Raw genomic sequence first — 20,602 nt, 5'->3', positions numbered from 1 at the left:
ACGAATCCTCCTTGCCTCCCCTGGTCAGCTTTTCTTGAGACCTCCAGCCCTTGCTTTCTTACAGGCTCAACTGTATTAGTACCACATTTCATTATTTTTAAAAGGCCTGCATAATAGCAGAGCCCTGAAACGAACTTGCCATAAAAGAGTCTAGAAGTCTCCTGGCTTTGGATACTGAAAAAAAGGCACTAAAGGAATAACTGTGATATGAATCTTCTAGCTGGTGACCAGCAGCTTCTAGGATGCAGTCTTCTGACAATTCTTAAACAAAGATGGACATTGTGGCAGTTCTGATGAAAGAAAGTGAATTTTAACATGGCCATGTTGTCACAAGCCAGACCATTACTCTCCCCAGCTTCCTTTTAGTTACTGCTTTAGAGGAAAGTAGGCAAGGGCAGGCATTTATCCCAGTCTTAGTCTTGACATTAGTTCAAATTAGCCTTATCAGCACTGGTCAGTGCTGATAAGTGATTCCTTGCACGCACAAGCTGTAATTTACAGAAACAGTAAGAGACACAACTGACCCCATGACTGTGAGATGCTTGTGCTCAGCAGGTCCATTGTGCTGAGGCTAGGGCACAGCAGGAATGTGCCCAGCTCCCTTCGTGATGGCAGCTTTGAGTAAGGCCCCAGCAGATACTGCCCTCGTGATTAGGGGAAAAAGAGATAGTATGATGAACAAGATGCTTCCTTGCTGGACAAGGAAGGCTAATCTCCTCAGATATTACAAGAACACTCCTCGAAGTCTTTGCTAGTCATCATCTGCTGCACTTTTCTAAGGCAAGAAAAATTGCTGTAGTTCCCTGTAAATTAATCATCTCAGCAGTAGTCAGTAAGAACAAAAAAACCTACGAGTACTACGTATTAGGAACTAAGGCAGCTAGCAATCTTTTGTTCCAGATCCATTTTTGTCTTTCTGCTTCATTTTTCAGAAAGAAAGTGGTTGGCAAGAATAAGGTACACATAAGTCCAGAATCTTGCTTTCTGACTGTTGCAACATGGTCTTGTGCAGCTGCAGCCAAATCCAGCCAAAACAAAATTAAGTTGTCCAAGAGCTAGAATGGAACTGGAACTCTTGAATCCCAGTGATTCAAGATTCTTTGGGAGTTACTCTAATCTGCCAAATTTTATCCTTGCAATAATCTCGGTGCTGTCGTGACAGAGCCTAGTAGGCACTTGCTACAGTGGGTTACTGTCCTGTCACGCAGATTAAGTACACACCTAGAAGAAAATACTATTGTAGAGATTTGTAACCAATATTAAGATTAATGGATGAATTACGAATGGAAACATCTGTGTGCCTGAAAACATAAACAACATAGCAGCAGACCACCTGTGCTCTGACGACAGAAGGAGGACAACAAGGTTAGAGAGCATATCATAAAAAGACAGGCTATAACTGCACAGATCCTCAAAACACAGAAAAAAAAGAGGTACCAGCATTAAGATTCATGGGGGCTGAAGTAACCAAGATCCCCCCATAATAATGGGCAAGTCCTAGAAGGTAGAAAAGACCGTTCAAGCACTGGTATTGCTCAAGAAGAACTCAGAAGACATAGTGAGGACTTAGCAGATTGCATCCCTTGTCCTCTCTGTAGCACATAAGCAAGCCTGGCCAGACCTCCTGGATACACGTACCCTGGCACTTGCACGTGGGTGTGAGAATGTGCGAGTGAAATCTAGGAAGGGTGTGAATGACCGAAAAGTTTTGTTTAAAATAAATGCTACCTTTCCCTTTTGTAACATTTCATATCGAGTTTTATTATATTGATTTCTTACACTAGTGCACAATGACTGTGCAGTATTAAAAGGCAGTAATGGCTGGGGGACTTTTTGCGTGACAAAAATTAAAGCCATAGAGCAGTGTGTTGACGCTGTCATGCACCTTCCTGGCATTCTGTATGATCTTAAATTCCAGAAGATGCATCCTTTAGACCAGTTAATCTTCAGTATATTTTAGTTTTCAGGTTAAACCCCAAAGTATTTTCTTGAAGGAAATATGGGAATATGCCAGGAAGAGCCTAGCGTATTTGAAGAGAAGCATATTCTTATATAATGAAAGCCTCTTCATAAAAATATCTCTGTTTTATGCACTCTGGTGTTCTGGTATAAACAGCACTGCTCAAATTATGTGGCATGGAAAAATTCTTCCACTGACTCTTTGTATTTGAAGCAGAGCAGTTTCAGCTAAATGTAGCTAGCTGGTGGTTAACTGTAATAAATGTGAAACGAGTCAAACCTAACGTCAGTTTTTAAAGCATGCTTGTCTATGGCTGAGAACAGGTATTTAAGGCCTTCTGCAGCAAAGTTCAACTCCAATCCTTGATTGTTTCAGTGTGTCACCTCTGGAAGGTGTCCTCTTAGTCCTTATCTTGAAAAGCATTAAGAAAACACATTGAACTTTGGAAGATGAAATTTGACTCCACTGTGTGAACTTACCGAAGAGAAGCCTGGGTAAGAAAAAACAGGGCAATCTCGTCTTTCTGAAAACTGGGTTTTGCTAGTCACTAGTGAAAACTGTCTCTGACCTAAAAGAATCTGCATCAATAAGAAAATAAACTTGCCATAACCAGTGCAGTCATATGAATCTTCACATCGCTTCCCTCAGAACACAGCTGCAGCATGTGAGAGAAGCCAGTAGAAACCTGATCTAGCAGGAAAAAAATCTGCCCCTTGAAGCTATTCCCCAAACACTTCCTTTCCTTGCTGTGGGAGAAGAAAGAAGAAACTCCCCTCCCACCATGTTCCTAGAGAACAGAGCCCTCTTAGTTCTTTGTACTCTCAACCCTGTTTGCTTATCGCTTGTGGTTCTGACAGATAAGTGCAACTCCCAAGGGCTTTCCAGAGGAGATCAATTATCCTGCCTAGGAATAAAACATTCAAGAGCTATTTATCACAACTTCCAGAGAAGTAAGAGGAGAAACTGCCCCATCCCTCGCGGAGGGGCTAATGAGGATGTTTTGGCAGTGTTTGAGATTCTAATACTGCATGTTAGACTTGTTCTAACAAACATATTCAGATTGCAAGACAGGATTTCTCTTCGCTGAGCTGCTAGCTACATGCTCCTTGCCTCAAGGGTAAAACAGTACTTGCATGAGTGTATTATTTTGTTGAAAGACCAGTCGAAGCATTCAGTATACGTAATGGCCACAGGCCTTTGGGAGAACCATACCCCGTTCCCAGAAGGGTAAGTTAAATAATTATGAAAAGGAAAGCGTTCTCCTACACATGGAAAGCGGATTCTTGCCCCACACTGCCAAGTGACTGAATTTAATCATTAATCCTCTAAACTTTGTAGTGGAGGCAGCACTCCAAACCACAGGATTTTGGTGGTATAGTAGGAATATTTCTCCAGAGACAACAGCTCACAAGAGAGACAAAGTGCCTCCCAGCATAGGAGTGGCAAGATTTCCATCACAGACTGACTTCTCATTACTATTCCCAACCTTTAGTGCAGATCCATGATGCTTTTCTAGGGTTAGCCTACTTCTAAAGCTAAAGAAAGCTCTTGTAACTTACAGCCTTATTTAACACCAGAGTGGCATTAGTTGAGAGAGCCTTTACACTCTTCTACCCTTGTAGTAGCACAGCATATCTGGAATACCACAGAGGACAGGAGAGAATGCCCAGAGAGAAGCCAAGCATAGTACTTAAGCAGTACCTGATTTAGGTATACAAATATTTTGGCCTCACACCTAGAAGGATGGAATCTACTGATACATATTCCCCTCTGCCCCCTTCTATGGGTTTTCCCTCTCAAGAATTCCCACAAATGGTCATCTTAATAAAATGATGATAATATATTACTTCAAAATATGTGAATACAAAAAGCAGAATTTGGGTCAAGTCAGACCCTAAAATTCTAGACATAGGTTCCTGTGCTTTGCATTCAGGTATAAAACCTATATGCAAGAAAACGTGTTATAATTGTTCTTAGGGTCAAAAAACATTTCTAATATACATTTGTTGAGAACACTAACTCAAGATTAAATGGAAAAAGAGTTTGTTACCAAAATATACAGACGCTTCTAAATATATATTTTGATATCAATATGATCATTTTGCTACTTGTATCCTTTTCATCACCTCAGCACTCCTTGGCACAGTTTTTTGCCCAAAAGGCTATTTTGGAAGAGGGGAAACATACAGCTATTTTTCAACATGCTAAAGGCTCCTGGCTTATAATTTATTGCCAGTAACGATCCTCAGCTATTCACCCTGAACTACTCTTCTAAAGGCAAAGCTGTTAAAAGTAATGGGTACCTGCTTCAGCTCAGAATAATGAGGACACTAAAAAAAAAGAAAAGTCCATAAACAGCTGAAGTATGTGCCAGCTATGCAGGGAGAGAGACCCGCTCTGCTCTAATTGAATGGGCAGTATACCTGCAGCACAGACAAGTCAAAAAAACCCACATCATCTATCATACTGGAGGAAAATAGGTATAGCAAGATCAGAGCATCCCACAAGTGATTATGCAGCTCACTTTCAATGACTTACTTTCCCTCTGATCCATAGCTGTTCATACTGTCCTCAATGGATTCATGGCTGGCTTGACGGACGGTCCGGCTGGGCATTTCAACAGCTAGTCCAGTTTCTGTGCTCCTTTGGATGGCTCCTTTGAGTCTCCGACCATCTCCATCTACAAACAGAAGTGAAGAAAAGGCAGTCAGCCGTCGTTCTCTTTTGGAATAACAGAGTCAAGGAAATGCAAAGACGGCCTTTCAGAAGATCAGCCTGGCAATCTGGCAGTCACGTGTTTCATCACTCAGCCCTGCTTCAACTACAGCTCCGTCATCTTTGGGACAAACCTGGTATTCCAGCAAGCCAAGGCCCAGCAGACACTCAAAACATACATACCACCCTAGTTACTTTAACCATTTGTATCAATTAATTACGCATTGAGCACAGGTGCATACACACTGGCCCCACGTGTGGAGCAACCCAACTCATGAACAGAGCAGCAGTAACTACAGACAGAGCTGAGGTGCACAACTCAGCTGTGCCTTTAATGTTTCTTAAATTCTGCACTGCTCTCTCAGATTGGGAGGAGCAGGAATAACCCATAATTCCTGGTCAGCTTCAAAGCATCAGAAGAGAAGGAAAAGGCCAGACGGCATTAGGAGTGCTGCAGATAGAGGAAACCTCTCAAATAGGCAACAGGGAAATACTGAGGCACAGCCAAAATATTCCTTGATACAGGCCACTCTGGAAAAGGGTCAGTACTGGAAAAAAACCCAGAGAGAACTAGTCCTTTCACACACACCCTCAGCCAGAGCCCAAAAGGGACTTAAGTGGGTTCTCTCTCCTCCTGGGTTCAGTCTTCAAAGGCTCTGAAATTAGCAGCTGCTATTTTAATCCTTTTCCAGCAGTCTGTGTTTCTTAGAACCACCATGTTATATAATGAATATGTAATGTATACCATTACCGCTGATTGCCTTTACTAGTGTTAGGAAACTACAAATTTCATCTTACATACAGCACGCATCTGGAAACACATTGGCTACACGTTTTCTATACAAGCCAGAATATCTAAATCCCTTCAGAGGTGTTTGCCCAGAAACCTGAAAAGGAAGATGCTGTTCATTAGGTCTCAAGCAACAGACCTTTGATTCAAACTTCCTTATATTGCTACTGATTATTTTGCCTTTTGTTATTATTACTGTGGCAGACAGTAGCATGGAGGGGAGAATGCAACACAGTAATTGTGCTCTTGGAAACCCACCAGCTTTTTGAAGAGTACTCCTGGGGAAGTGACCCAGATACGCAAGCCTCAAGTACTCAGGACCCCCGAACACCAAAGAGGCAAAGTCTCTTCCAGCTACTTTAGAAACAAGGGTGCATCTGTAAGAAACTGTTCAAAATATGCAGAGCATTTTTATTTGTGGAGAAAGTGGCTTGACCTAGAAATACTTTTCTTGGTATAAAAAAATAATAATAAACCACTAAGATATTAGAAATGCTTCCATTCCTACTTCTCAAATAACACCTACAGTGTTCTGCAAGAACAGGAACTCAACCTGTTCATTCAGCCTGTATGAATTCAGCCATAAAGTCCCCTTTTCCTCTAATATCATGACGTTTCCAACTGTGTAAACACACTGGCCCCAGGGTGCTGTACCAGCTGCTGTCCCCACATATGGTGTAGTATGTGTATGTATGTCCCTGTGGGCTAACAGGGTAGAATATGCATGTTTGGGTTAACATTAAATACAAATTGTATTGTTTGTGTGCCTAGAGCAATGTATGAAACACATTGTATAAATCAGGAAGTTACACAAATGTAAAACAGATATTTTTAAGTGTTTTCCAAACCCAAACCTTCAGGCAAGAATATTAATACAGGCATCAATAAAAGCAAAGCCTCATGAAAAGGCCCCATTTCTCCAGCCACTGGAGAGAAGTTCCCATTGATGTCCCCTCTACAAGCCCAGTCTGGATGCTCTGACTGATGGGATTTCCGGGTTCCTTTCAGAGAGCATCCCACAGCCTTGTAGACTGACTTGATGGTCCAGTTAATTTCTCTGTCTCATTGACCTCTACATACAGTCTTTTACTCATCAACATCCATTAATTCTCACCCCTCCCTGATGTGCCTGCTCTCAGAATACTCATCCCTCTGCATCTTTTAGGTTAATTATTATGAGAGCCTTAGTATTCAACTAGTGTCAAAATAACGAAGTGACATATACATAAAAAAACAGAAAATGTTCAATTGTCCAACTATACTTTAAAAATCTCTTGATTATTTCCATAATCTAATTAGAGATGTCAGAAGAAATTCATGCTTAGAAAACTATGCACCTCCATCTCGCAACAAAATAAGGCGGCTTGGGGCAGAGTAAGGCATTTGAGCAACCCAAGGTGCTTGCTGCTTTCCATCATCTATCTTTTGGCTTGCACATAGCAGAAGGTCCCAAAGACCAAGACAGATAGCACTGTGGAAGATGGGCAATATGAGAGCACTGTACCAGAAACGATTCAGCTGGCCTGGTGTAAGTCCTGCTGCAGCACCACATGTGCATCTTTGCATTGCTAGCACTGCAGCACATCAGCGGGAGACAAAGTAGACTGCCAGATGCCTTTGGCTATCCTGCTGAATATGCAAAGGGAATTCACGGAGGGAAAAACGCGCAATTTGCAGAGTACTCCATGACACCCTCACACCTCTCAGCCTGTTCAAGTCAAACAAGGGTGCTGGCGACAGGGGACCAGGCACATTCAAACCATGACCAGATTGCAGCATGGTTCTTGCCTATTGCCCTTGGCACTTCCTTGGCTTAGGCTGCAAGGAGGAAAATGAGTGTCGGTGTTTTCCAAGTATCTGTATTACCAGAAAGAGAAATCTTGCTATAAACCTGCAACCTAATGGCTTGTTCTCCGTTCCTGAATAAGGAACAGCCTCATTAATGGTCAACAACCCTGTATGGCAGATGAACTACCTTGTTTCTGAGGTAAATGGGCAAGTCCAAACTTCTCTCAGTTCTTCTTCCAGGCTTTCTGCAAGTTACTGGTCTTCCAGTATTCCTAAAGGTTTTCACAGATATGAGACATGGATATTCTCATTTAAAAGAAAAAAGAAAAAAAAAGATGATAACAGAGAAGCTCTAGAAAATAAGAAAAGAGCTGATATCCTGGGCAGTTGACCTGCCCTTGTCTGAGCTGTGATTGCAGTGACGGAGATCCTGCGTTCCTCCCTACCTTTCCTGGCAGGAATGCGTAGCAACTGCTGCAATTAATAAAGTGAATGAAGCATCTCTAGTCACTTGAGAAAGATGTCTGTGGCTTTTTCTCCCTTCATTCTCTTTTTGCCATAAGTTTCCCTTGAACAGAAGGGGATGAACCTGTTTCACCAAAAAGGCAGGCTTCCAACCCAACACAGCATGCAAGTCAAGACTGAAACAGAATGAAAAACCAGGATAAGCACCAGTAACACTGAGGGACATGGGATGTAGGCTCCTAACCCACTTAAACCGTTCAGTCAAACATTACTCATTGTCAGTATGTAACAAAAAATAGAATGTTTTAACTCCCTCAGCTGGAAGAGAAGCACAGGACCACCTGGAAAAGGACAGGATGCAGAAAGGAAATAAATACCTACAAAGCTGCATTGCTTCTCTGTGAACTGAAAGCATTTCACAAGCAATACTCGCCTATTAGCAGCCTTCTCCAGGCAATACAGGAGAGCGTTGTGCTTCAACCCCTCTGTAAATCAAGGAGGTAAACAGTATGCCTCTGTGAGGGTGTTGCCTGGCAAATCTATTTGTCTTATTTTGTTAGTAGTATCTGGAACAAGCAAAAGTAATATTGACTTTTTCTGCAGTGTCACCAGATTTATTCTGTGCACTTTTTCCAATTAAGCAGTAAACCACAAAGGTTAAGCAGCCAGTCAAGTCTGCAGTGCAACATGCAGCTAGAGAGCAGATTCTGGCTGAGAATGACCTTGGGAAGAAGAAATTTTTTGCTTGAGCACAGTCACCCTGATGATCAGACTCCAAGAACCAGAAGGGACCAGAAGATACTTTGCCAAGTTTTCCACACTGACTAGCACTTAGATTTTGCTAGTTCATGCTGTGCTCAACCAAATCATTTATGCTTAGCCAAAGAATACCTTCTAAAAAAAGGCATCCAGTCTGGATTTGAAGGTATTGAGAGATGAAGAATCTGCCATTTGCCTGTGCAGTTTATTTCACTCCCCAACATTTGAAGATGTGACTTAAGTTTGTCTCTCGTCAGCTTTCAATCATCTTTTTTTTCCCTAATGCCCTTCTCCACAGCAAGGGCTGCTTTGTGTTCTCGCTATGAAGGCTCTTCTGCAGCGTAATCAAGTCATCTCTCAATCTGCTTTTTGACAAGTTAAACAGCTCAGCCTGTTTATGTTTCTCAAGCTTTTATTTTTATTTATTTTTTTTGTCCTTGAATCATTTTAATGACCTCCCCAGGTTTTAAGCACTCTCTTGAAAACATGCACACTAGAACCAGAGAGCGTGTTTTAGTACAAAGGCCATGTACAGAGGTAAAATCCTGCTGGTACTCTCATCTTCACTGTTTCTCCTTGTCCCTGGCTGTTCTGTTGGTACAGCTCTGCAGAATTTTATATTAAAGTGTAAGAAAACATTTTATTTCAAAGGAGACAGCTTAGCAAACAGCCCAAACCACTCTATACAACTCTCCCATTCTCAGTACTGTTTACTATCCTGCCAACAGGGCTATCATCTGTAAATCTGGTAAGAATTAAATTCAAGTTTGCTCCAAATCAAATGAAAATGCTGAACATGACCAGGCCTTCAAAACAGCTCACTGCCTTTAATCATGCTTTTTGAGATGTGAAGCCAGTTCTTAATCCATTTATCATTATTATAAAGCATTACTTTTTTAGGTTGACGTTGTTCTAGGTCAAAGCCCTTACATACTTACCGCTTTTACCCACATACGTGCTTCTGCTAAAATGCAGAATAAAAGTGTCTGACAAGACCCATTTTCTGCAAAGCCTTCTTGACTAGTACTAATTATATTGCTATCCTTTCATTCGTTATTAATTGAATCGCATTACTGTCTTTCCCCGAATCTTGTCTAGGACTGACATCAGATCAACTAACCAAAAGCTCCTCAAAGTTAAAGTGACCACACAGGTGCACCATGTAGGCACAGCACTTTTTGGAGCATTCACTTCACTAAAGATATTTTCAAGTGCCAGCTGCATTGGAAGGCAGCTCTTAAGGATGATGCAGCTTCTGTGGCAGAATTGACTGCCATCAGAAACAGTATCTGTCTTAATCTTGGGGAAAAATACCCCCCCCCCCAAAAAAAAAAAAAAAAAAAAAAGGGCATTGTGTCCTTCTCTCCCCTAAGGAAACACAGTCCCTGTCTTTCATGCTGTCTTCTCTGCCAGTCTAAAGTATGGATCTCTAAAGCCACCTGACAGGTCTCTGTGCTCAGAGGACATCAAGTCTTGAAAATCCATGTTAGTTCTGCAACAGCTCATTGCAAGGTCACGATTATATAATTATTACCATCATACAGAGTTACCCTACAATAGATGCTTACTGAGCTGATCTTCCTGAGGGATGCAGTACGCCCCTTTGTCCGTTATCCTTACACTACCTCCTCTCCTGTCGCTTCTTTTTCTCCCAGCTCAGTGCTCAGTATCTTCCTTTTCCAATTTCTTGCTTTTAATTTTCTCTGTGTCTGTTCAGCTTGCTGAATGCTACTAACACAGGCAGGAAAAAAAAAAACACATCATGCATATGCTAGGGCCCTTGCATACTTTAGAATTAATTGACATTGATTTAACCCTGAGATTAGAAATTGACTGAGTTTTAACTCAATCAGCTTTGCTTCTAAATTAACCAACTGCTCCCCAAGCACAGAATGCGCCGGTATCCAAAGCACGTGACCATGCAGCACCAGCGCAGGCTACCCAGTGCGCTCCAGCGCCCCACAAGCGGAACGCCCTGGTTTTCTCCTTCCAAAACTTCACCTTAGAGTGCAAGTGCGTCTAGAGGTGGGAGGGGTGGAGGGAATCAGTTGGATGTTTGCTTTCAGGTTCCATTTGTTCCTATTGCAAAGTCTTGGACAAAATAACATTTTGTATTTTCCACCAAAGACTAGTCCAAAGCTGAGCAAAGAGACTACATTTCCATTGCTTTCCTTATGTGGACCAAGCAGTATGGATCGATTTGCATCCATGCATCCTGTAAGATATTGACTTGGGCACACATTACTCTCTGGCTTCACGCCTGGGTTCCTCAGCAAGGGATTTATCTGCTTCAATCCAAAACGAGGCCCAGGTACAAACCAGCACTTATGCACCACAGAGAATTGACAACCCCAGCAGGGAACAGAGAACAAACCAATTTGACAGAGCAGACGCCGGCTTCAGAGCATGTTGCAGATCACCTGGAAACTATCAGCAGAGATGACGGTGGAAGAGCATCGGGGATGGTGGCGCATGATTGAAGTCAGCATCCCGGGCCATCAGGAGCGCGTGGCTGGGATAGGGTGGGATCTGATAGTCTGCAAAGAAGAGGCACTCTGAGCTAAGCAGCTGTTTACACAAAACCTGCCTGCACTATCCTTGGCTCAGATAAGGTCCTGTGAGATCTTTTGTTTTCCATAGCTACTAAGCTCACTCCTAAGGTCAGAAAGACAGGTGATTCTTGCTTTCCTCCCCATGAAGGTCTGCAGCACGGTGGAAATGGTGAGAGTCAGTTTTGGTCTGAAAACGAACAACGTAAAACACCAAGTACCCACCTACTCAGGGATGTAGCACCTTCTGAGAAGCGAAGGTCCCCGAGCCCAACAGCTGGTCTTTAGCACAGCTGTGGGTGTAAAGCAAACGAAGCAGAGGGAGCCTCAGCTCCAGATCTGGACATCCTGCTGAAGCTCTACCACTTCACCCGCTTCCATTTATTTTCAAATATTCTACTGAGGAAAGAACCAAAATGCTAGCTTCTCCGCTTCAAACTTTGTCACAGCATTCCTGTTTCTAGTGGGCTTAAAATAAAAGATTTCTTTTCCCTCGTTTCATCACATGCCGAATCCCTACAGCCGTGTGCTAAGATTCACGGGCTGCAAATCCACCCCGAGTTTACTAAGAGAATCCCTGTGTTCAAATCCCAAAGGAAAAAACAAAAGCCTTCTCCCTCCTTCCACGAGGACGGCCCAGCACGCGTGCCAAGCGGAAGGGCCGCCGTGCCGTGCTGTGCCGTGCTGTGCCGTGCCATGCCGTGCCGGGGGGCCTCGCGGGCCTTCGCTCCCGGCACCCGTGTCGGGAGCAAGCCAGGCTCTTCCTAAGGGCCTGCTGCTGCCGAGCAAAAAATAAAGACCTACCGGCCCGTCATTTCAGGGGGCAGTTTAACCAGGCGAACTCGGCCGCTCCGCGCCCGGGAGGCTCCGAGGCGGCGCCGAGCGCTCCCTCCGCCGCCGGCCCAGCGGGGCGCGGAGCAGGAGCGAGCCGGGCCGTCGCCGCAGCCCGATTCACCCCCCGAAATGCCGGAGAATGGCTGCGGATGAACAGACGGATCGGTCTGCTTGCTTTTCTCCTCCTGCCCTAGATTCAGATGCAAATAAAGTTACACCCTCTCTTTCCAAATTAAACAGAAAATCTCCCGTGGGGCTCTGCCCCCTTCCCCCTCACTAGGCCGGGGCGGGCGGAAGGCAGCCGGCGCCTCGCGGCTAAAACTTGTGGCTAAGAAAATGACTGAGATTTTCTCTTCACTGACAAAAGACAGAAAAAGCTAAGAAATCAAAGGGTAAACATATATATTCTACTGTCAATGGCTTTTTAAGAGACTTCTAACAACTATGAAAAAAATTTAGAACCATTTTAGAATTTTCACCATAAAAAAAAATTTACAGCACCATAACACTACAGAAATGTTCGCTTCTTTCAAAGTATTTCCTGGGAACCGTTCTGCTCGGTCTGACTCTTTAGCATTCTTCCCGTGTGTCTCTATCCTGTTTGCGACAGCAGGATCCAAATAGCTTAGTCTGATGGCTGGTTCTGCATTTTTATTTTTACAAGAAAATGGAACATGCTGCCCCTTTCTCTTCCTCCAATCTGCCAGGCTTTGCAGGAAGGAGTCTGTGATTAAATGAAATGTCCATATGCACACAGAAACACACCGTTAAAGAATTATTCAGCAGTCTACTAGTAAAACCACAGTACTTGCAGTCTGCAGCCCAGGGCCTCGAGGGAGGGGCGTGTGGTTGCTGACACTGCACCAGTCATCCCTCGCAGAGCCACATCTCGGACGGGCACGTCCCAGCCTTCTGGGAGCAACAGCTGAAATTAGTGCTTTTCAGTCCATAGGCAATTAGTTAAATAATCTGGGTCATTCATTGTTAACCACTGCATTGTAATAGTTATTCCTCAGAAAGCTGGGGAAATGCCGAACATAATAATACTAATAACCAGCAGCGCATTAAGGCAAAGCTTTCTCATTTCAGAAGTCTAAAACTTTGTGAACTATGAAGACCTGAGCATTGGAAAAACCTGAGCAGCAGAGGGGCGAGCGAGTTTGCTTGCTGGGGATGTCCCAGGACTCTCTTACACTTCACGAAGAGGACGAGGTGTAGAGCTGGTCCGCGTCCCTGCCGTTGGAAGTCCTCAGGCAGACCAGCCTAAGTTATAATGGTCAGGTCAGGATAACTGCTTAACTACAAGAGCGCTGAAGAACCAGAGCACTCTGCCACCATTCTGCCATCCCTCTTATACTATTAACAACTCTGAGGACATCATCTTGGTCCAGCATGTGAAATATGAATGAGTCTGAGCCACAGAAAACTTCTCGATTTAGCAGAGGATCAGGAAAATGAGGTGATTTCACAAAAATAGCTAGGAAGTGTCATCCTAAGAAGATGATGGCATCAGATGAAAGAGCTGCTCTGCCTATGCTTCACTAACCTGGAGGCATCCCAAGAGGCTGGCTGTCCCTCGAGCCCTCTTATCCCACCTGGCTGCTAATTTTACCTGCTCAAAGAGCCCTGGATCCTGGGCTTGCACTCACTCACTCTTTGGAAGAAAGAAATAGGCAGAATATCTAAAGTAGCCTATTTGCAAGCTATATTTTCCATCCGAAAAAGCAGATCCTGAGGTCATGGAACAGCAAAAGTTCCTCAGAAACCAGCTCATCTGCAGGACAGTCTGTGAAGCTCAGCTTCCAGCATTGTGTTGTGGTTCATATCTCAGGCCTTTTTCCTAGTTTCCTGGCACTAATTTGGATCTCTGTCTCCCCCCTCAGAGGTCTTTTCACAGGATGTGCAGGGACTGTGTATCTTGAGGACTGAAACTTCTCTGTTAAATTTAGCCAAAACAGGAAAGCACAGGCCATGGTTTTACAAGGGATGGAGTGAGTGCAGATGGTGAGGACAGTGCTCTCGCACAAGTACTAAAGAAATAATTGCTTCCCTCATTCACAGATAAGACAGGTTACGCTTAGTTTTGGTAAAGAAAGTCCAGGGGAAAACAGCTGACAAGGTCTAATTATAACAAGTTTTTCTTTCCTTGTCTTTTGTCCCATTGAAGCACAAAAGTCTCTTTTAGGAGTGAGCCACTTTGCTTTGTGTTCACGCACAGCCGGTCTTGACAATGGTCTTGACACAAAGAATGAGTCACACAACCCTTGTTCATCTGTTAGAAACACATGCAAAAAAAAAACGAGAGCCACATTTTCTCCAGCAGGCGTGAAGCCATGCAACCCTGCAGTCATTCATAAACTAGAATCACTGGGCAAAATCTCACTTGGGATATCATGATTTATGTTGTGCAGGGATTGTAATTACTTCAGCATATTTTCCTTGAAGGAATGAATGATCAAACTCCCAAGGAGTTGATTTGATTTATACACACTGCTTAATAACTTGTGCCCATTTGGAAGCAATTATTTGACCCACTGAGGAAGCGGAAAGGGGAAGACAATGGCCTGGTCTCCAGAAAATTTCAGCCAGCGATTTCAGACATTCAGCTTCCGATTTCAGGCAATTTCACCAGCTAACATAACCATCTGCATTAGGCTTCACAAGAGGTGCTTTCAGGTAATATCTGTAGCAGACACTAGGCAAAGGATGAAGGCGGACACATTTTTCCCCTCTAATTCTTCACATTGCTCCAATTCCTGCAAAGGCTTCCTTGACAGTCCCATGGCTGGGAAGCGCCTGCTCTGCTACGTGTCTACCATATCTCACTACAGATGCACCAAAGGTGATATTTTCCCTCAAAGCAGTGCAAAGAATGGGGGCAAGGCCTCCCCCATAGCCTGCCTGCGATGCACAAACAGCAAGCATGGTGCAATGAGGGCACTGCATGTCATGGAGAGCCTGGGGAACAGCCCAACACTCGCTGGCAGGCAAGCTGAAGGCTTTGGCACAGGAGCAGCCAGACTCACTAATTGGCTCTTCTGACTTGCAAATGAGAGCTCTGCTCTTGCAAATGGGTCCGCTACACTCAAAGGCTCTCTCATCCGGATCCCTTTTCAGGATGAAGGCCTATTTAACACAGCTGAAATGCCTGCTGCTGTTTGGGTGGCATAGGAGGAGGACACCCTGCAATTCATGACCACAGTAATTGGGCTGCAGGAATCTCTGGACAGCTGGAAGACAGGCTTACATTTCCTGTGCCTAGAAGCAAGGCACCCCTCATTCTGTAAGGGTAGCCTAAAATAAGCGATCCATGGTTACTTTGATTTCAAAGTGGTCAAAACACCAGGATCATATCACATAGCAAACAGTCCCATCAGCTATACTTTGTTCTTGACAGGTATCTTCAACTGGTGACAAGTGAAGTCATTAAACACAAAGGAAACACCATCTAGTACCCAGTACCCAAAACACAGAGGCACTGGAATTTAATTAGCAACCTCCTAACTGAAAAAAAAAAAAAAAAAAAAAATTCACAGTCTAAAGACATGCACTCAAAAACTCTCACCCAAGTGATAAACTCACCCACAGACAAATAAGGCAGATGTTACTGCCTCCTAGATGTCTTCTGTATGTGCAAAATGAGCATTCAGATATTAAAAAAAAAAAACAAGAAAAAACAATGATTTCAAGCAGCTTGGAAAATTCAGTCCATTGTTTGCTTAAGCAGGGTATTCAGGCTTCCAGTAAAGGAAAAAGAATACATTGGCTGAAAAATAGACATAAGGTCTTCATCTCTGATGAAAGATGTTGGAGGATGTGGGAACCCAATCAAAATATCACACTTGTTTGAAGATTACTTTGCATTAGAGAATAAAAGCTATCAATGTAGCAGCTTGATGCTTTTGAGGAGCAATACTAAGTGCTAGTTTTAAACAGTTCTCAATTACCAACCATTAGACAAAGGAAGAAACAGATCTTGGAATTTAAGTTAATCACTCACTCATATTGTAAAACAGCTGCACACCAGCCCATCTGGTTGCTCGCCATCATTTAGGAAAGCTGGACGGCAGTTGGTAGCACAGCTATCCCATGACTGACACATACATGGCAGCAAGTTCATCAAAACATCATTTTTATGCCAAATATTTCTAAACATATTTTGGAGGAGGAGGAGGGATGAATAAAACGCTTTAGAGCATCTTGCAGATTTCTTTATCCCTCTACTGGGTAGCAGAAAAGAGGATAGGGCAGATGAAAGAAATAACGAAGTACGCACTTGTGATTTAGCCAATACAGATACAGTTTTGCAGACTGTGCTACCATCTCAGGAAAATCCAATAAGCATTACAGAGCACTATGTATCTCTATTTAGGGGAAAAATAATTCTACCATAAATAACAAGAAAACGTTTGATGATAAAACCTCGTTATAAATTGTGCAGGCAACAATTTACCAGCAGAAGTGGTTCAGCGAGGTCAGAGCAGGGCACTGTACATTGCATTTGCTTATAAAGTATCTGGGTGTGTATAACTTACCTGTTTTTTCTACCTGCAGTTCTCAAATTTTGTATTCTCATACTTCAAGGAGTTGACATTGGAATTTCTCAGGATGAATGCTGGCAAGGTCACAGAAGTTAATTTAAGGTACAGTACAATTCCCTTCCATTACTAGCTGCATTCAGAGCATTGGTTCACTCCGGTATATACAATAACCGTGCTGGCAGCCTGTGCACATCTAGTCACACCGCGGATGTTATTAGTACTAGAGTGAAGCTGTGGGAACAGGCTCCAATCTTCACGTTTACTTCAATTAACATGGATACAAATGCAACGAGGTACAAACAGACCCCCTCCACGCACACAATTTTCAACCTGAACCTTCAGAGACAGATCCTAGGTACCAAACCATTCACGCTCTCGGATCTAAAGTTAAAGGGACACTTAGGAGTGAAAAAATATTATATATATATATATATATCTTTTCCTCCTTCTCTCACCTGCAAAGCCATGAGTTCAGGGTTGGATGTTTCCCTGGCAACAAAAAGAGCAATCACAACGGCCTCATCACTAGCAAATAGCATGCAAAAATGTGTCATTTGTTTTCTCCAGTGTCTTTTATTGCTAGAGAATAAGCCCAAACCCAGAAGTCTCCACTCAAAGATTAAAATAGATATCTATTATTTCTATTCAAAATTTACGCATCTTTGGAGTGTGTAAGCTTCTCCAGAGAGGCACCAAATAAGGAATTTTAGTTTAATAAAATTAAAACACCCACCTTACTGAAGTTCACCTTTAAAAGATAAATTATAGAACCGAAGAAGTTTGAGGGAAAAAATGCAGCTCATAAATATAAAATCCACATTTTAAGATTCTGTTAATATTCACTTTTGAAAAGCATTAGAAAAGAAGATTATAAATTTAATAATGCAACACAGGGGAGGAATTCTCCTCCTCCCCATACAGAAAGGCAATTTGTTCTTGCCTATAAATTGACTTTCTATTACTGTCATTAAACCAGCGTAATGTGCTAAGTTCAGCTTTGCCCCACCACAGCCTGTGGCAGCCCACAGCGAAGAGCTCACCAGCCCAACCATTTACCTACACCTAACGAGGATGTTCACCTCCAGGCAGGGAGCTGCATCTCCTGCCCACAGGACACCGTGGCTGCTGGACATTGACAAGAATCAAAAAACAAGTGGGCAAAATTAATGGAAAAAGCAGTAACAATAATAATCAGGAGGAGAGAAAGGCTAAGCCACAAATTGCTGCAGGCTGGACCAGTGCCCTGGAGAAGCACCTCAAGAAACCCGAATAGCTGCTGCTAGCTGAGCTATGAGGCTGGGTTACAAAACGGGCCAAACTCAGGACTGTGGGAGTGGAGCTTTCTAGGGAAGACACCAAGCTGTTGCTTTCAGGTCTCGTCGTCTGCCACATAGCAGAGTGTCAAACAAGGCTGGAGGGAAACCCATAGTGCTGGTGCTAGGTGATGAAGATGGCAGGCTGATGCCTTGTCCCACCACTCATTTCCCTCACAGGTTACCTCCTGCGGGGTGAGATCTTTTCATCTCCCCATCTCTGTGGATACCTTTGCAGATGAAAAACTTGTTACTTCTTCCATTTTGCCACAACACAGAAGAGAGAGCACAGTCCTCATCTGACAGCTCCCCTCTCCCATTCGTTTTATAAGCCACTTTCAGCTTTCCTCCTCTGCAGCTCTCTTAATAGGTTTAATTGATGTCCTGTGTGTCTTCCTTTCTCCTTCGTTTGTTACCAGCCCACTGGGGCAGGTCCTCGTCCCGGTACAGACACCGATGCTCCACCTTACATGCCAACACTCGTGTTCGTAACTCTGCATGCGCCTGGGCCACCAGGCACGCCATGTCCACAGGAGGATTTAGCCAGCATTGCCAAAATTAAAATCTGTATTCAGTGAAACAGCTCCATTACAAGAATGTTCAAGTCATGCTGTCAAATCTTTACTGTCCCATATCCCACAGCTCTTCTTAAGTTACTGAAGGGTTACGAGATATTTTAGTAACAAAAGAAATCTCTTTGCCACTTCCCAGTATTAGAAATATTCCTCCCATCAGCCTTTTACCGATAACATATGTGATGCAGATTAATTCCTACATCATTTGCTCTTTTTCATTTTTTTTAAACCTCTTTCACTTGTACTTTATTTAGCAGGCAGTTGGAAGACTTACTCACATCTTAGTTACTTCTAGAAGAAATAGGAGCAGCTAGCTCCTGGGAAATGAGTGTACACAAAATAATCTGTTGATGGTTCTTGCCTCTCTTTTGTTTGTGGATTGTTCTGTTAAAAAAAAAAAAAGCCGGTATTCATTCAAGATTACTGAAGAGCAAGACTGGTCAAGGCATTGGGGAGGCACTCGGTCCCTGAGCAAGCAGGTTCACATGCCAGTTCAGTGCTGGACATTCAAGCACTAACGAGGAGCTTTGGCAAGACATGTCCTTTGCTCCACGACAGGACGGTTCTTAAGAGTACCGGATGACTCACTTGATGCAGGCATCAGTATTTGCTTAAAAACTGCTTAAAAACACAAATGTTCAAAGCAGCTCAATGGTTGGGATAACAGCAGAAAACGAACACAAAGGGACTCACAACAACCAAAGTGAATCCATGCATGGAAAGCATTTTGCAGTCATCACCAAATTCTGCCTTTAGTCTCCCTGCTGAGGGGATTTCTAGGTCATAATATGTGCAGATGTTTGGAGGTCTATGCCTTGTCCTGCTTCAGAACAGGAGCGGGCATTTGGCTTCTGCTCTGGCTGCCCATTTCAATCAGAGTAAGCTAGGGTTGTATTTGATTTGAAGACACTACTGCATTTCAGCCCTCTAGATCCACAAATGACTAGTTCATCCTTCCGATACCCTGTAAGCCAGCTTCCCTCTCAAAGTGTCCTTCTGTTGTACCACTTCTCTTTGGGGACTTCACTTTACCCAGCACAACTTGACCCTTCTGAATGTCATATAATATTTATGTTTTTCATATATTTTCCATTACAGATAGGGTCTCCTCCTCTCCCCCATTTTACTGTTGTAAAAAATAAATTTTGCTCCAAACATTCTCCCTCTTTTGCACAGCTGCTTAATAAATCCAAAGTGTGATGTATTCTCCTCCACAGCAAGGCATACAAGAACCTGTAAATCACCACTGCAAGATGGACCGCAAATGAAACCCAAAAGGCAGCAAGCTCTTCCCACCCATGAGCTCCAAAGTCTCAGCGGTACCCCCTGCACATTGCAAGACTGTACTGAACTAATTGGCAAACATCACTGAACAGAGCTAGCGCTAACTGCCAGGCAAATACAGCAGCTTAATTCAGGGCAACTATTACCAGCAAGGTAGGCAGATCCTCTCTCTGTCACTTCACACGGGGTGCATACAACAACAAATTAGAGGGGAATTTGTAAAGATTTATCAAAGTATCAACTTTATAAAGTTTATATAAACTTCTATAAACAATAGATAAACTTTCACAAAGCACAAAGAGATGCTCTCATTTTTGATACCTAGTTTGCTATCTGTACCTAACTATTTGGGTGCTTTGGCCATGCAACAGCTCCATGATCTAAGTGGACATAAATCCTAGAGAGACTTTCAAGAAATCAGAGGAGTTTGTGCAGCTGTCACCCACACAGGAGGCTATGAATTGGCACCAGTATTTGTCAACATTTTTGTTTTGATCTTTTGGCAAACAAAACCACCCTCTAAAACGCTTGCAGGCAGCAAAGATAAAAAGCAGTAATGAATAAAGACCAAAGAAGTTTGAAAGGTTTATTTTTACCAAGTAATCAATACCTTCTGGCAGTCTTCCTCCAGCTCTAATAATATCAATGAGGACAGCAACCCTTGGCAGTTTTTGTACACTGCTTTACAAACATTATCTAATTAAGCATCATAATCCACTTCCAAAAAATAAAGCATGATCTAAAGCTCTTCTGCAGAGAGAGAGGATAAGGAAGAGATACTGACAAAACAAGGTTAGAATTTAGGAGCTCCACTTTTTGCATGCCCAATCTACCAACCACATGGTCCCTCTGGGACCAGCTATGGGGTAATAGTATATTGTTCCCACAATATGTGTTCACATTTGCAATCTGCACTTAGCACAGCCCTTGGTTTTACTTTGCTGTGATGCAGCATTAGGACAGCTGTTCAAGCTAACTCATTAATAAATCAAAATGACAATAAAGCAGTTGGAGGGAGATGAATTATTG

The 20,602-nt window shown here is 43.1% G+C and overlaps 1 protein-coding gene across 1 annotated transcript in view; it reads right to left on the bottom strand.

Annotated features, from left to right (window-relative positions):
- The window catches only part of RIMS4 (regulating synaptic membrane exocytosis 4), a 54,879-nt gene that overhangs the window by 13,671 nt on the left and 20,606 nt on the right, over positions 1 to 20,602 (bottom strand). The window contains exon 2 of the mRNA XM_062589309.1: positions 4,499 to 4,640. Within this exon, the coding sequence (XP_062445293.1) occupies positions 4,499 to 4,640 (142 nt within the window). The remainder of the gene's footprint in view (positions 1 to 4,498; positions 4,641 to 20,602) is intronic.

Source organism: Rhea pennata, chromosome 16, assembly GCF_028389875.1.
Source record: "Rhea pennata isolate bPtePen1 chromosome 16, bPtePen1.pri, whole genome shotgun sequence".
Taxonomy (NCBI): domain Eukaryota; kingdom Metazoa; phylum Chordata; class Aves; order Rheiformes; family Rheidae; genus Rhea; species Rhea pennata.
The sequence above is the reverse complement of the archived record's forward strand: the minus strand, read 5'-3'. Positions and strand labels throughout refer to the sequence as shown.